Source organism: Ictalurus furcatus, chromosome 28 (assembly GCF_023375685.1).
Source record: "Ictalurus furcatus strain D&B chromosome 28, Billie_1.0, whole genome shotgun sequence".
In the NCBI taxonomy this organism is placed as follows: domain Eukaryota; kingdom Metazoa; phylum Chordata; class Actinopteri; order Siluriformes; family Ictaluridae; genus Ictalurus; species Ictalurus furcatus.
The window spans coordinates 6,865,828-6,883,691 of NC_071282.1; the positions used below are offsets into that span (position 1 = coordinate 6,865,828).

General features: G+C 38.3%; 1 protein-coding gene across 1 annotated transcript in view; it reads left to right on the forward strand.

Moving 5' to 3' along the window:
• The first annotated feature begins 713 nt into the window (after window positions 1-713).
• lamc3 (laminin, gamma 3) overlaps window positions 714-17,864 on the forward strand; it is a 176,906-nt gene continuing 159,755 nt past the window's right edge. The window contains exon 1 of the mRNA XM_053618520.1: window positions 714-1,741. Coding sequence (XP_053474495.1) covers window positions 1,363-1,741 — 379 coding nt within the window. The 5' untranslated portion in view covers window positions 714-1,362. The remainder of the gene's footprint in view (window positions 1,742-17,864) is intronic.

Below are 17,864 nucleotides of genomic sequence, written 5' to 3' on the forward strand. Positions count from 1 at the left end.
GGAGAATATGCCGCCAGAACTCAGGAATTTACTATATAATTATATAAATAACTACTTCACACAAAATATTTTTTGTATCATATCAGTCATTTTTTGTTAGCAGGTCGAATATCCAGAGCATAAACGACATTACCGCTGTGCTGCATTAACAAAATACATGCATGCTTGGTTCATGTCCTGCAATTGGGGTGATTCAGGATCTAATCACTTTCTCACTTCTATCGAACTGTGCTAAGAGTTCACTTGGAAGCAGACAGAGACCAACTAATTACACTATCTCGGAATATACCCAAGTGTGATTGCTGTTTTTGCATCTGCCTAAATAATGGCAACACACAGGGAGAAAAACAGGGTTTGATATAAATAGATTAAAGGTTGCATATGTGAACACCCTAAAATACTTTAAATTAAGAAAACTTCAGATATCAATATCTGTAGACAGTATGACATACTCTTTTCACTTTGTCCTTGGTGTTTGATCTTAAATCAAGCTCAAGCTTAATTCAAACTCAAAATGTTTGATCTCAATTTAGCTCAAATCCATGGAATACCACAGCAAGTACCGGCTAAACTGTGTGGTTGGACTGCATTTGCTTTGAATGAAAGCATGTCATAAATAAATAGTGGTAGATTTTAAATGCAGAGACCTGAAAAATTAACATAAAACTAGGTAACACAAAAACATAAACTGCAATACCAGTCTATTCAAAAAGGAGGCACTGCTCCCTCTAACCCTTTTATCTATGTATTTCTCTCAATAATTTCATCTGATTTTACCCCTCCTCCTTTAGTCTACACCCTGTCATGGTGCCTCTTGCCTAGTTTGCCCTTCCTTCTCATCTGTGCCTCTGTGTGTGTGTGTGTGTGCGCGTGCACTCATGCTCGTCCCATTGAATGTATTAGATGAGAAACATGTTTTGAGTCTTCAGGAAAGAAAGGAGGAATGAAGACTGTTCCTCATGAGAGCACAAGGAAACATTCCAAACTTTTCACAACTTTTATGTTTCTATAACATGCATGTGAGTTTGTGGAGCTTCTTTTGTATTCCTGAAAAAAATGACACAGTTTGTTGAACTGCATGGCACTGCATGTCTATGTAATGCTTATGTTATTTAAGTAAAGTATTTAGTCTTTTCACTGATTCTAACATTGTGGTTAAATGCTCAAGCATGCATGTGTGTACATCTGAGTGCGTGTTTGTACTAATAAATATGGTGTTAATAATCAGACATTCAGTTTCATGTGTTTGAGACAGGCTTTACTTTTCATTTCCTTTTTCCATTTCTTGTATCCACTAAATCACTTTACTTACTCTAGTAATTTACTTTACCTTATTTTACTACTTTTGCTGTTTTATAAAACATGCATTTCACTACATTTGTCTCTGTCATCTCCATCCTTTTTCTGTTATTCCTCTCATATTCATATGTTTTTGCTGGGATGGACTCCTGCCACAATGAGGAAGGCACACAAAGTGTCTGCATGCCTAAATTTGAGAACGCAGCTTTCAACCGTACTGTAATTGTTTCAAACGTGTGCGGCTCTCCTCCTGAAGACTACTGCATGCAAACGGGTTCCACACGCTCCTGTCGCCATTGTGATGCTTCAGACCTTGAGACAAACCACAATGCCACCTACCTGAACGACTTCCACAGTGACGAGGAACCTACCTGGTGGCAAAGCCAGTCCATGTTTTACGGAGTGCAGTATCCCAACTCTGTCAATCTAACACTACACTTAGGTAAGACTATTTGAAACTAAGAACATTTCTTCTCAGTGCAAATGAGAACTGATTTTTGGTTTGTTAATCATGTTAGTTGATTCCCAGTTAGCACTGTGCACATGACTTCATGATAGATTTGGAAGTAATAAATGGAGACTATTTATGGTATTCTATTAGGTTAGACTATTTTGGTGCACTATTATGCCAAGTAGACTCTGTTAAATGTTCCTACAGGCTTCTGTTCACTGGTAGCCACATTGTCATTTTGGCTGAATGTTTCATTTTGCAAGAGCAATAAAAGAGAAATATTTGCTAATCAAATGGTGAAATGAACCACTCCATAGTGTTATGAGTGTTCACTCAACAATACCCCTTTTAATTTAGGCATCCCATTTCACCTACACTAAACAATCAATTTGAATTTGCTTGAATGCTACTATTTCAGTTCAGTTCAGTGATGAGTAGGAACTATCATGCCTTCTCTGATTACATATTAAAATACTACATTTGTTTTCAAGAACAAATAGAAAAGGGTTAGGGTTCAAACATATGTACTTGTCTACACTTATTAATTCAAATATTAATTATACATAGCAAAGCAACCCATCTTTTCCAGTGAAGCTGAGTTATCGGTTAACAGATTTATATATATATATATATATATATATATATATATATAAAATGCCTCTATAATTGAATACTGCTAATTCAGTCATACTAGGTGCAGATTTTTGGAAGATTTACTGCTGTTGTTTCATGAGTCATTCAGGATTTATTAGTTTCCTGTGGTGATTTCCTCTCTTTATTGGATCCTGATTTTCGTACTTCATTTTGGGGGGTGGGGGGGATTGTGGGTGGTGTCAACTGGCCAACTAATCATTCTTGGTCTCCAAATACAATTTACATAACTGAAAATATATTAACAATTGAAATTAGCCCACATATAGACTTTTATTATTAGTATTTTTTTTTCAAGAATCTCTTTAAAATGTTAATGCAAAACAGCTGTCTGTAAAAACCATCAGCCTGTGAAGCTTTATGCTTGTACACATTTGCAACATCATTATAAGGTCCAAATGATTGCTTGAGTGCATGCTTGGTCACATACCTTATGTCATTTAACAAAAGGTCAACATTGTACAAGATCAAACTGGCTGAACTGTGAGGCTTGAAAAAGTGTTATTTTGTAATAATGTAATTGGTCTTAACCATTATTGCTTCCCTTTGAGCAAATATTCAACATGTCGAGTCATTTTAAACTGTTGTAGTGCCATGTCAAGTTTTTTATAGAACCTGCCAAGCTTAAAATCTCAAGCATTAACCATACCCCTTTTTATAGAGAGGTTATTGTGGTTGCCTTGCTTGGAAAAATGTCAATGCCTTGCACCCTAAAAATGTATTCAGAATAAAATGTTAAAGACTGCATGTAGCATGTTATATTCAGGATTTCAAAATCGATTGTAACACAGGAAAGCTGGAGTCAATAGGGAGTCTTTTGAATCAAGGTCAGTGACTTTTTCCAGACAAATTTCCTTAAAATAGATAGATAGATAGATAGATAGATAGACAGATAGATAGATAGATAGATGCTATACTTGGAGTTATTCGTACAGAGCCATGGCAAAGACAGAGCAAAAGTAAGAATATGCAGGAACTAAGGAAGGTTCTAGTAAATTAACCCTGGGCCTCAGAAGCTAGTATCGCCCCCTTTAGCAGAAATAACTTCTTGTAGGCATTTTGCATAATAGCCCATCAGTCTCTGACATCGGCTTGCTAGAATTTTTGACCACTCTTCCATGCAATATTCTTTCAGTTGCAAGATGTTTGAGTATTTTTTTTTTGTTTTTGTTTTTTTTTTTTTTTTGCATGTACTGCCCATTTCAAATCCCCCTACAACATTTCAATGGGATACAAATCTGGGCTTTGACTAGGCTGTTCCATAATCCTCCATTTCATCTTTTTGAGCCATTCCTGGTTGGATTTGCTAGTGTGCTTAGGATCATTATCCTGTTGAAAGGTCCACTTTCGGTTTAACTTCAACTTTCGGACAGATGGCCTCACAATCATATTCAATCACTCTTTGATACGATGCAGAATTCATAGTTGAATCAATGTCCAGTCCATGATCAGCAAAGCAACCCCAAACCATAACATTTCCACCACTGTGGCTCATGAAAAGCTCCTGAAAAGCTGTCTTTGGTCAGAGCCAAATACGTCTGCTGTTACTGTGGCCAAACAATTCTATCTTTGATTCGTATGTCCAGAGCACATTATCCCAAATGTCCTGGTCTTTGCCTATATGTTCACTGTCTTGCTCTAATGTTCTTTTTAGACAGCAAAGGCTTTTTCCTGGCATGCACTCATATTGTAGAAGCATGCACTTTGAGGCCAACAGTTGCAAGACTTACCATCAGATCCTGCGGTGAAATTTTGAGGTGCTTGGGCTGAATTTGCTGGGGGAGCCAGTCCTAGACAAATTGGCAGTCGTTTGAAATCTGCGCCACTTGTAAATGATTTTCTTCACAGTGGAATGATGTATTTGAAATAATTTGGAGATCATTTTAAATCTCTTGTCAGATTCATAGACATCCACATGAATGCCTATGCAATCTGTAGGCCTTATAGAACTCTTTAGACATGATGACACCACACACCTCAATAGCAGGGAACACCAGACACTAGATGTGAGAGGTTTAAATAAGACAGGTTCCACCTGCACTCCCTAAACACCTGATTCTAATTTTATGGATTTGGTGTGATAAATGTAGGGGTGCACATACTTTTTACATGTGACCGATCTGTTTTTTTTTTTGTTAATTTAAATTGTGACAAATATTACAAAATGTCAATTTGTTCTCATTTGAAAGAGCATATCAACTTTATTAATAGGCACTGTTTCAAAGAGGACCAAATGTTTGCTTGACCAAATATGTCAAAAAAGCCAACAATTTCCATGAGGTGTACTTATTTTTTCACATGACTGCATCTGTTTGAAATTTCCCACCCATATTTTTCTTTCATTCCAGACATTCAAGTGAAACTTCTGATTATACTAGCCAATACACATGTACTAAATTGGCCAGAATTCTGTCTCATTAATTTAGGTAACACATAACGGCCTGGAGTCAACATCAAGCGGCAAGCATTGTTCAAGGACAAGCTATACAGAAGTGGAATTCTGATAGTTAAAGGTGTGATATACTGATGCTCTGGAAAAGGTTATGAAGATGAGACCCCAGAGGGTTAAATGACAACTGTAAATATCAACGTCAAACCTGAATAGTGTAATATTGTCTTTAAAAGCAGAAATATCATGTGCCAGTGGGCCACTATTGATTTGAGCTGTACTAAATGAACCAACATCCCTGGTGCCAAGACCTGAATATCTGAAAAGGAAATCATGAGAGAAAGTCTACTATGACTGTCTCTTTCATCTTAGGTTCTACTTTTTCCTTTTGATCACCGGATGGCTTCTAGTCAGGGGTCTGTGTTCAGCTCTCTCTTACCTCCAAACCAAACAAATTACTTCCTAGGCTCAGACATGCATCAGCACACATGTGCGTGTGTGAGGGATGGTAAACAAAACACTACGAGGAAGAAGACAAACACAAAAAGCAGCAGAGGTCTCATTGCATAGATTTCAGGTCAGGTCTTTCCCACACACAGACACATACAAACACACACACACACACACACACAAACACACACACTTTCAAAGAATACCTCACCCATCTGGTTTTCATTGTAGTTTTCCCTCAACGATCTTCTAGAAACCAATATGAGAGACAGATGCCATGCGGTGCTTTTGAAATTTTCAAACAAAGAAGCAGCACATTATGCAATCCTGACAAGGTGTCAAGCCCCCACAGGCATTGTCCCATGGACATTTGTTCAGTGGAGACAGCAAAAACTCAAAAATTGTCAGAGAATCTGACAAACTCTCCAACACTGTAGCTTCAGGCTAGTGATTTGTATATAGAGGTGCCACCCAAAGCATTTAAGAATGTTGATTACAATTCACCAAATGACTGTGAAAGATGACTTTATATAGGTGAACTTTGACCTGTGAATTGCAAACTGCAGTCTTGTGAGCCAATAATAATAATAATTGTAGTCTGTAGTCTCTCTTAATAGGTAGAAAATGAGGGTGCTGCTAGTTATTATGGATGAATAAGCTACAGTGGTGCTTGAAATAATTAGAATATAGGATTAAAATTTTCTGTATATCTGCATAAATATGACTTAAACATCATTGTATTTTCACACAATTCCTACAATTAGACAAAGATAACCAAATTAAACAAATTAGACACAAATATTATACTTGGTTATTTATTTATTGAGGGAAATTATCCAAAATTACATTTCTGTGAGAGGCAAAAGTATTTGAACATTTGCTTTCAGAATCTGGTGTGACCCAATTGTGCAGCAATAACTGCAACTAAACGTTGCTGGTAAATGTTGATCAGTTTGAACATCGGCTTGGAGGAATTTTAGCCCATTCCTCAGTACAGAACAGCTTCAACTCTCAGATGGTGGTGGGTTTTCTCACATGAACTGCTTGCTTTGGTTCCTTCCACAACATTTCTATTGGATTAAGGTCAGGACTTTGACTCGGCGATTCCAAAACATTAACTTTATTCTTCTTTAACCATTCCTTGGTAGAATGACTTGTGTGCTTAAGGTCGTTGTCTTGCCACATTCTCTTGAGATTCAGTTCACTGACAGATGTCCTGACATTTTCCTTTCATTGTTCCATAACTAATGACAAATCATCCTTGCCCAGATGCAGCAAAATAGGCCCGAACAGTGGTACTACCACCACCATGTTTCAGAGATGGGATATGGTTCTTATGCTGGAATGCAGTGTTTCCCCAAACATAACACTTCTCATTTAAACCAAAAAGTTCTGTCCACAAAACAGTTTTCCAATTACCTTCTGGCTTTTCCATGTGATCGTTAGCAAACTGCAGATTGGCAGTAATGTTCTTTTTGGAGACCAGTGGCTTTCTCTTTGCAACCCTGCCATTTCAGTATGTAGTCTTATAATGTCCTTCATAGTTATTTTTTTGTATATTAAGTAACTTTATAATACAAGCATATACACTTGATTGGTCTTATAAATTCAAATACTTCTGTTATCAGTTCAACCACTAAATGCTTTACCATCACTTTATCATTGTTTTCTCTCTCTCTGATATTCTTGATTTCTTGGCACCTCTGTGGCTATATATCTTTGAAATAGTTATAAGACTTCATGAAAAGTACTTGTTTAAAGCATTTCTATCTCTGTAGAGATATTCCAGCTCCATATAGAGCTCAGACATATTTTATGTCATGGTGATAAAAATTATTTGGCAACCCAAGATGCCCATAACAGGCAGATGGGAATGAGTTGTAGATGGTTATGTATTCTCTTCTGCTAGATATAAAATAAACAATATTACATTCCAGCAAGTGCCGCTCAGAAATACTTAGTCTGGTGGAAAGTAAGTAACACAGACACTCACATATAGTAACTGAGTTCCTCAAGTTCAATGCGCATACAGGATGGTTTAGTCGACTGAATCATAAACAAGGATTACACATTCTGCCGCAATAACTATTGGTGTGTAGACTACAAGGGATAAGTGTAAGGGATAAGGGATATGTTGTAATCATAACACGAGAACACAGCTCTCACTAATAGGCCTCATTTATCAAGCTGTATATTTATTTGTAAATTATTATTAAATTATTATTAAAGTATTTACACACTAAATTTGTTCATGCAAATTTTGTTAATTCAGAAAACATTCATATTCATTGAGAGCTCCTTTGTTTGAGAAAATTTATACATTTTATATTTTATACATTAAAATTGAAATTTACATTTATAAGAAGACTTACATGATTGATCTGCTTCAAATCATATAATTGGCGATGAGTTCAATTTGACTGCAATGTTAGACACAGATTATGCTGTCAAGTTTAAATATTAATTTATTTCAATTGCACATAAATTTTGTGAAAAATTTCTGAAACCCAGTCATTTTATAGTAAAGGTATAAATTAAATAAATATTAAATTTGTGGGAAAAATAATTATGGCTCAGTGGCACAGCATCTTTAGAAGATGCTGTGCAACACTTTAGAGCTAGTGACCGATAAGTGAGCGAACTGGTATGTCTCAATGTTCAAGGTGCTGTAAACTCCCTGTGCGAGCTGCATGCACCTGAATACATCAGGTTTCCTTACAACACACGTTCCTGCTCCTCTAACATGACTGAAGTCAATGAGACTGAAGAGCATGTTAGCATGAGAGGCTTCTGGCCAATAGTCACCAATACTTAAAAATTAAACATAGCAGTTCCCAGGGTGCTTGGTGTCCATGCACACCTTATAGAGTTATAGAGTATATATTCATCTCAATTAATTCACATCTAATTCACATTTTCTGTGTCTCCAGATTTTGCCCTTTCCAGGTGATGGCAGCTGCTAAAGTTTTTGTTGTTGCTGGTGGTGGTGGTGTAGACATGAGTGTATAAGTTCCACTTCTGCCTCTGAGAAATTCATTTTCTTTTGCCGTTTTTGTTTTATTTAGTGTTTTCAGCTCTCTATAAGCTTTACCTTTTATGAAGTTTTGTGCGCATCACTAAATGTACAGTGCCCTCCACTAATATTGGCACCTTTGGTAAATATGAGCAAAGAAGGCTGAAAAATTGTCTTTATTGTTTAACCTTTTGATCTTTTTTTTTTTCTTCAAAAAATTCAAAATTCAAAAATACTCTGCTCTCATGGATATCAAACAATTGCAAACACAACACATGTTTATGTAAAAAAAAAAAACCTTTCTTAAATATTGGTGTGCAACAATTATTGGCACCCATATGAATTCATATGAGAAAAATATATTTGAAGTATATTCCCATTGATATTTTACAGTTTTTGTACACCTGGGTAACTAGAAAGAGGAAATCGTTCAGCCATGACTTTCTGTTTCACAGGGGTATAAATATGAGGTAACACAGAGACCAAATTCCCTTAGTCATTCATCACAGTGGTTAAGACCAAGGAATATAGCTATGATGTGCAGCAAAAGATTGTTGAGCTTCACAAAATGGAAAGTGGATCTAAGAAAACAGCACAAGCATTGAAAATGCCCATTTCCACCATCAGGGCAATAATTAAGAAGTTCCAGTCAACTGGAAATGTTATGAATCAACCTGGAATTGGATGTCTATCTTCATTGTCTCAATATACTTAGAAGAGGATGGTTTGAGTGGCCAAAAAATCTCCAAGGATCACAGCTGGAGAATTGCAGAAGTTAGTTGTGTCTTGGGGTCAGAAACTCTCCAAAACTACAATCCGAAATCACCTACAAGTTGTTTGGAAGAGTTTCGAGAAAAAAGCCTCTACTCTCAAAAACAAACGCAAGTATCTTTAGTTTGCCAGACACTACTGGAACTTCAAATGGGATCAGGTTCTATGATCAGATGAAACCAAAATAAGTGTATTTGTTATATAAGTGGTGTTTATTGACAATAAACACCAGAGGTGGTTTTGGCATGCATACAGAGGTAGCCATATGGAAAATTACCTTATGTCCACAGTTAAATATGGTGGTGGTTCTTTAATGTTTTGGGGCTGTTTTTCTGCCAGAGGACCTGGACATTTTGCTAGGATACATTGCATCATGGACTCCATCAAATTTCAACAGATATTAAATGAAGACTGCCTCTGCAGGAAAGCGTAAAATGGGCCATGGTTGGATATTCCAGCAGGACAATGATCCAAAAGCTACATCAAAATCAACACAAAAATGGTTTACTGACCACAAAATTAAGGTCCTGCCATGGCCATCCTAGTCCTCTGATTGGAAACCCCAAGAAAACCTATGAGGTGAACTGAAGAGGAGAGTCCACCTTGAAATTTGAAAGATCTGGAGCGATTCTGTATGGAGGAATGGTCTCAGATCCCTTGCCATGTATTCTCCAACCTCATCAGGCATTATAGGAGAAGACTCAGAGCTGTTATCTTGGCAAAGGGAGGTAGCACAAACTATTGACTAAAAGGGTGCCAATAATTGATGTGTATATTTCACAAAGATATCTTTTTAATGTATATAAACCTGTGTTGTGTTTGCAATTGTTTGATATCCATGAGAGCAGAGTATTTTTGGGAATTCTTTTAACAAAATCTCAAAATGTTAAGCATAAGACATTTTTTCACAGACATCTTTGCTCATCTTTACCAAGGGTGCCGATATTAGTGTACGGCATTGTAAATGAGCTGTGCAAATGACATTTAGCATTTATCAACTTATGCACAAGAGTAAAAAATAAATCAACTTTGCCTAAACTTTTATAAATCTGCCAGAAAATGTTCTTCCCTTTCAAAGGTAACTCAGCGTTGCGTGAGCTTCATGCTGTGGGAAGCACCCTTGCGTGTGGCCAGTATCTGAAGTCTGGTGAAATCATGCCTATTTTTAGGCTTGCCGTGGTCAGGTGACATGGTATAATGCACGTTGTGTGACTATAAAACAGTGTCTGTAAACCACATCCTCAGCTCTGCTGTCTTCAGCGCAGCTGCATGTCATTTGTCTGCATGAACATGCCTAAAACTCTTCACTGCTCTCTATTTTCAAAAGAATACATATATTTCTTTTATCTTCTGTTGCTATCCTCTGCAAACAGAATGAGCTTTAGACAGTTCAGAAAGTGGGTTACTCCCTGCTCTCGTGTTAATACAGAGGGGGAGAGACATTTTTTTTTTTTGAAGAGTATAGGAGTGAGAGAAAAAAGTGCGCTGCGGCATGACTTCACTTTCTGCCCTCTTGCTTCTCAGCCAAAGCAAGATGGGTTTCATAACCTCAGGACTCTGGGTCAGCCACTGTCAATGCAGCCAACCGGCTCAGATCCTGGGGGTCCCGTAATGGATCTGAAGGGGGAAACAGACACGAGCGCTGCTTGATCTCTTGCTTTTCCAGATTTGGCTCTCCTAAACCCACCCTCTCTGATACAATATAATATACATATATATTTTATACATATAATATACATATATATTTTTAAAAAAGAGGCACAATGAAGCAGCTCAACTCTCGGCTCTCTCACTTCTTAGCCGAAGGACGATGGGCTCCAGTATGGAAAGTCAACCCACCGTCTCTGACTCTGAGGAGCAGGGAGGGGAGAGCCAGTGAGAAGGAGAGCGCTCCCTCACACCACAGAAAACAGCCCCATAAGAAAAAAGTGCACCATAAAATGTCACACTTCTGGCCATGTTTATAACCCCCCGATTTCAGATTATATTGCCATTGTGGGGGATATACAGTACAGCTATTTTTCTATACCAAAAGTGGAGGAAGTGCTTTTGAGCCACTTCTCTCCATCGACCGCAGCAAAATGGGGGGGGGGGGGTAATGGGGGGTCTGGCTTTGCCCACCAGGCCGTGTAAGACCACCTCTGCGTTGGTTGGCAAAGCCTATGTGTCAGCGGGTCTTGCTTGTGCATACAGTAGCAGTTTTGTAGACCTGCTGAATTGTGAGGGAGGCACAGAAGGCAAGTGTGGTGGCCCGCCTCCCCCACAGAAGGCCTGGGGGACCGGGCAGCCACAGTCACAGGCTGCTGGTAGGCCTGATTTTAAAATAATAATAAGTGCCGAAAAAGCAAAAAGAACCGGTCCTGAAGAGCCGCAGAGGGAGGTATCAGGTGACGAGAAGTTGATATGGCAGTTAGCCCCCAGTATTGCTGTAGCACTCCTCTAATCAATGTCGACCCATGTTTTCAGTTTTCTCTGGTCAGCAAGAAATCTGATGCTTTCCCTCCAACAAAATGTGGAAAGTTAACCTCACTAAAGACCATCTGGCAGTGTGGTGCCTACTGCCAAATGTGTCTCCATGGGTTCTGTCCTTCATAGAAAGGGGTTCCGGGTATGGTTCATAGCTCGACCCCCCTGTTTCAGAGGCATGCTCACCACACTAGTCAGCACAATGCAGAGCCCAACGTTAGCGCAGTAAGTAGATCTCTCTTGGACAAAGTTGCCATAGAACATGTACCTCTTTCTCTGAGGGAGGGAGGTTAACAGCCTTTATTTCCTGGTCCACAGAAAAGACGGCCCGTCATCTGACCTGTACTCTTCGGACATACAGGTTCAGGATGTAGATGCTCAAACTTATCGTTCCAGTTGGAAGATATCGTAGATCTAAAAAAGTGGCATATTCCATTGCCCAGTCACAGGAAGTTCCTTAGGTTCACGTTTGGAGGCAATGTGTATCAATTTTGGTTCTTCCTTCATCTAGCTTTATCCCCTTGCAGTTTCATGACATGCATGGATGCCGTGCTGGCCCCTTTTGACTCCAGGGCATCCTTGTGCTAAACTACCTAGACCATTGGTTAATTCTAGCATGGTCCAGGAAGTTAGCAATTTAACATTCACATATTGTTCTCACCCACGTGAGGAACTTGGGGCTCAGGTTGAACCTCAGGGAAAGTTGCTTATCCAATCAGCAGCAACTTTTTTAGGGATTATATGGGATTCGAATAAGATGAGGGCTTGTCTATCCCCAACACACATAGGGCAATCCAATCAACATTGAGCAAGATAAAGTTAGGTCTTGGCATCCCCTCCAGTCTCTACGGAGACTGTTGGTGCTTATGGCAGCAGCAGCCCATGTCATACCATTGGGCCCATTGCACATGAGACCGTTCAGTGGTGGAAGTTCAAAGTCAGGGGTTTCATCTAAGGATGAAACCCCTGAGAGTATTCAATGTCTCGCGGCGATGCCTACGTGCTCTGAGAGCTTGGTAATATCTGATGCCCCCCTCACGGGGGTCTTTGTAGCGGCCCTCATCTAGTGTGGCATATAAATCACCTAGAGGTGTGGGCCATACTCCTAGCACTGAAATTTTTCTCCTCAATTGAGAGGTCACCATATGTTAAACAATACAGCGGTTGTCTCATACATCACCAGTGAGGATTGTGTTCATGTGTAATGTACATTCCGGGCAACCGGGCAAACGCAACATTCCGGGACAGACATCCTGTTGAGGCAGGGGCTCAGGTATTGGAGGCGCCATCCACAAGTGGGTGAGTCTATATCGCAGAGGTTCAGCCAAGTGGAGGTTGAAATGTTTGCCTCTGAGGAGACAAAACACTGCCTGCTATGGTTTGCCCTCACTCCTCCCTCACTAAAAAAAAGGGTCAGGGTTGGACAGCATGGTACACACGTGGCCGAGGGCATGTCTGTACACTTTTTCCCTAAATGCTCTGCTCCCACAGGCTCTAGCACGAGTTAGCCAAGATCATGCTACGTCTGCTGCTAGTAGCACAGAATTGGCCTGCTCGAATTTGGCTCTCTGAGATAATTTCTCTGCTGGGAGATTCCCGTTCACAGGGATCTATTGTTTCAAGCCAGAAGGTTGATTTATTAATTTATAACCCTTGGCTGGAACTATTAAAATGAATGCAAAATTATGCAAACTCTGCAATATTCAGAGGAGCATGCAATTTTTCTAAATTACAGTAGATTTTCCATAGATTTGGGCCAAGATGCGTCATGTGACGTCATCACACATGCATTCAACCAAAGCCCTTTTTTGATTCACATGTGTCAAACATGAGTCATATCTGTGAAAGACCATGGAAAACAATTTCATGCAATTGCAATTTCACCAATTCAAGTATTTTTCCACAAAAAAAAATAAAATAAATAAAAACACAAAAATCTCAGCAAAATCCCATATGGACTGAAACAATATATGAATTCAGTACTTTCTGAATTTCACCTATTTACAATAAATTAATTTTATCAGGGAGTATCTCTTCTTTATATTGGAGAGGGCACCTTTCTTACATTCACTTGTCTTTCTCTCAAGCTGTCCCACAGAATTTTTTTTTAGCCTTCTGCTCTTCTCGTTTTCTGTCTCACTGTTGCCAGCTTCCTGCTTTACACACTTATTTTAACGTCAAGCATTTCTACTTGTAACTAATTTACCTCCCGACAGGAGCTGGACTGGATCTGACAGAACTACGACAGCCTGTGTTTTTTAAATATTCTTAAAAAATTCAAAATAAATTATTACAATGACCGAAATGCCTTATAAGATTTTGAGATTTAAGAACTTTCAGTATGTTTCACTGTAGAAAAAATCGACAACAAAAAAAAAAAACAAATAGCAAAAGGGATAAATCTAATTAAAAGCAAAAGAATTAATTTTTCTGAGACTTTTTTCTGTCATGGCTTCCCCCTTGCTGAATCTCCAAAAAAGGCCAAAGAACTGCAGTCACAGATGACCTTCAGGCCAGCACTCATGTTTTAGCCTATTTGCATCCACTCATCTGTGTCTTACGTGGCCAAAGAGATAACTGTATACATTCATGATTTACAAATAGATACATTGCCTCCTTGAGTGACTTGAATTTAAGCAACCTTACAAATATTTTATTTCTGTTAGTGCTGTTGCGTTGTCTCTTAATGCTGTCCTCAGTTTCTCTTTTAAATTGTTAATGTTGTGTTCCCGGTACTGCCTACACACACACACACACACACACACACTTAAAGGCAGCTGCATTCATTATTTATAATTTTTTCATGAACTGTTTACTCTGAATACCAAACATTATAACCCTTTCATTCTATTATTCTATCCAAAAAAAAAAAAAAAAACCAAAAAAAAAACACTACACTTTCATTTCTGTAATCTATCATTTTAGCCAATGTGTGCTCATTGTTTTTATTTACTTTTAGTTAGTACTCGGTGTTCTGGGGGAAAAAAGGATGATTTTACACCTGCACCTGTATTTCACATATACCTTCTCAACCACTGCTGATGACATGTCCAGATATGTCAGTGATAAATACAGTGGGGGAAATAAGTATTGAACGTGTCAACATTTTTTTTTCCAGTAAATATATTTCCAATGAGGCTATTCACATGAAATATTCACCAGATTTTGACATTAACTCAAGAAATCCACACATATCCACACACGCTAACTGAAATGCATTTAATACTTTTAGATGCCTTTCTTTGTAATGACAGCTTCAAGACACTTCCTGTATGAAGAAATTAATCGGCTGCACTATTCAGGTGTGATTTTTGCCCATTCTTCTAAACATATTGTCTTTAAATCTTGTTCAATTGGATTCAAGTCAGGTGACTTGACTCAGGTGTGTGGGCCATTCTAACACCTTGATTTTTTTTTTTCTCTGAAACCAATTGAGAGTTTCCTTTGCTGTATGCTTTGGATCGTTGTCCTGCTGTAAGGTCCACCCACATCTCATCGCCATCATCCTGATGGATGGCAGCAGACTATTCTCAAGTATCTGCAGTAAAAGGCTCCATTCATCATTCCTTCAGTTATGTGAAGTCTGCCAGTACCATACGATGAAAAACCGGCCACATCATGATGCTTTCACCTCCAAACTTCACAGTTGTTATAGTGTTTTTAGGGTGATGTGCAGTGCCATTTCTTCTCCAAACATGGTGTGTAGTATGACAAAAAGTTACATTTTGCTCTCATCTGACCAGACTATACTCTCCCAGTATTTCATAGGCTTGTCCAAATGAGTTGTAGCAAACTTAAAACGCGCTTCGACATTCCCTTTCTTTAGTAACGGAGTCTTGTGGGGTGAGCGTGCATAGAGGTCATGGTGGTGGAGTGCACTGCCTATCATTTTCTCTGTTATGATGGTACCTGCTTCCTCCAAGTGTTTCTGGAGCTCTTTTCGAGTGGTCCTTAGCTCTTGGGCTACTCTTCTGATTATTGTTTTGACTCCCTGGTCAGAAATCTTGCGAGGAGCTCCTGTGTGTGGCCGGTTGATGACGGAGTGATGTTGCTTACACTTGTTTCCACTTCTACTTCCACAAGTTTAGAAATACGTCTGTATCCAAATCCATCAATATGTTTCGCAACAATAAGGTTTTGAAAGTCTTGGGAGCGTTCTTTCCTTTTACCCATCATGAGATGTTTCTTGTGTGACACCTTGGTACTGAAAAGCCTTTTTTATAAACCATAAATTTTCTAACCCAGCTCATATTATTTTGCACAGATAGGAGGTATAATTACTTTGTAACTACTTACAGATTTTAGCTGGTTCCTTGCGTTACCTTGCCTTGGAGAAATGCTTTTTCTTAGTGTCTTCAATACTTTTTTTCTGTGTCATTCCACTATATTACACATCACTTTATTTATGGACTTTAATGTTGTGAATTCTTTATATTTGTGGATTTCTTGAGTTAATACTGATGTCTGGTGAAAATGTCATTTGAATAACCTCATTGGAAATATATTTACGGAAAAAAATGTTCAATACTTATTTCCCCCACTGTATCATTCCAATGAAGATCGAATCTAGGGGGTGATTCACTATCTGAAATTACCTGAGACAAATGTTACTGATCGGCATGAAATAATTCTACTATTCTGTATGTTTTTTATTACCATTTTTGGCACTTTTGCACTTGGTTCAAGCAAAAAGTGATCCAGCTTAAAGGATAATTCACCTAAAAATAAAAATTCTGTCATCAATTACTCACCCTCATGTCATTCTAAACTAAAAAGACTTTCATTCATCGTCAGAATACAAATGAATTCGGATTTCACGAAAATGAAGAAGAAACCTGGGAGATGTCCCTCCATTTACAGTCCAGTAACCAAAACTTTCAAGCTCCAAAAAGTTCATAAAGGCATCGTAAAAGTAATCCAGTGACTCCAGTGGTTTAATCCCTATTTTATGAAGTTATACGACTGCTTTGTCTTAATCAGAAATGAAAGTTTCTGATTAGCTTGTCTGTTCATATCCCAATATGTCTTAGTCCCGGTGCAAAGTCTTAAGCCTACTTCATACTGCACCGACAGACACAGACAATCACCAACTTTTAAAAGTTGGCCGTTGGATTTAGAATGTTGGGAAACAACTGTCATGTTCACATTGCCCCAACAGACACGAACAAATGTTTTTTATTTATACTCAGACTGGTTTAAAAATGATTCCTTTACCACAATCAAAATTTTACTATTACTAGTGACTTTACCTGCCATTCTTCTCCTGAATGAGATTGTGAAAGAGGTTGCGGGTGAAGCCTTGGTTGTTACAACGTGAGAGACAGGGAGCTTACTTACATTTATGCAGAGAACTGCAAACAGAGGATGGGCAAAGCTTTCAAAATTTTGCTTGGTTTTCCCCCAAGCAGTTGCAACAAGAAAGCCATCTTTCTTAGGGTATGTGGCAACCTAAGACCATTATTAAATCATACATTATATACAATATTTTTAAGCAAATGTTAGTTATAAACATTTGTTATGATTTTGTTTCTTACTTCATGAAACAGAATATGGAAAATAGCATACAGTTAATAGATGTTCCCAATTAAAACCAAAACACAAGAGTAGATGATCCTCACCCCAGGTCAAAATAAACAATTTTATTCAAATAACAAATCAATCCATAATTTATCCTCTTCTTTCTGATTCATCCAGAAATCTACCACTTTACCCACAACAAAGATTTAGCGCAACTAGTGCATGGGCTTTCATTTCTATGGAGTTTTCAAGGAGTCGTGCAACATTGTCATGGCAATGGTTCATGCCCAGGTCAGATTACGTCAGAATCTGTTGGAAAATCATACCATACTGCGACCAATAAACACTGATTGAACATGTTCAGTCAGTGAAAAAAGACGCTGAAAGGGTTAACACACTGATCTGACAAAATCCAACAAACATATCTGTTGGTGTTGGTAGGCATCTGTTGGTGCACCGTGAACTAGGCTTTACCATGCTTTCATGTTGTTAAATTCTGAGCTGTGTTTACTAGTCTCCATATTTCCTGTTAGTTGTTTCTGATATGCTTTCTGGTTTAGACTTGTGCTTGTAATTTTTATTTCTTGATTACAGATTATCATTGTATATGTGTTGCTGCCTGCCTGTGTTATGACCCCTATAACGGACTCTGATAATGATTATTTGATTGCATGATAAGGATAGGGTCTCACGCACTTGTGTCCATTCTTTTCTGTCCATATTATACTAATCTAATGTAGATACCAAAAAATGTAATGTAACATTGATATCTTTTGATATGAACAGTATTCCATTTATACCCCTGGAATTACACCTTCATTTCAACAGGCAATATGTCTCTTGTGAATTAAACTAAG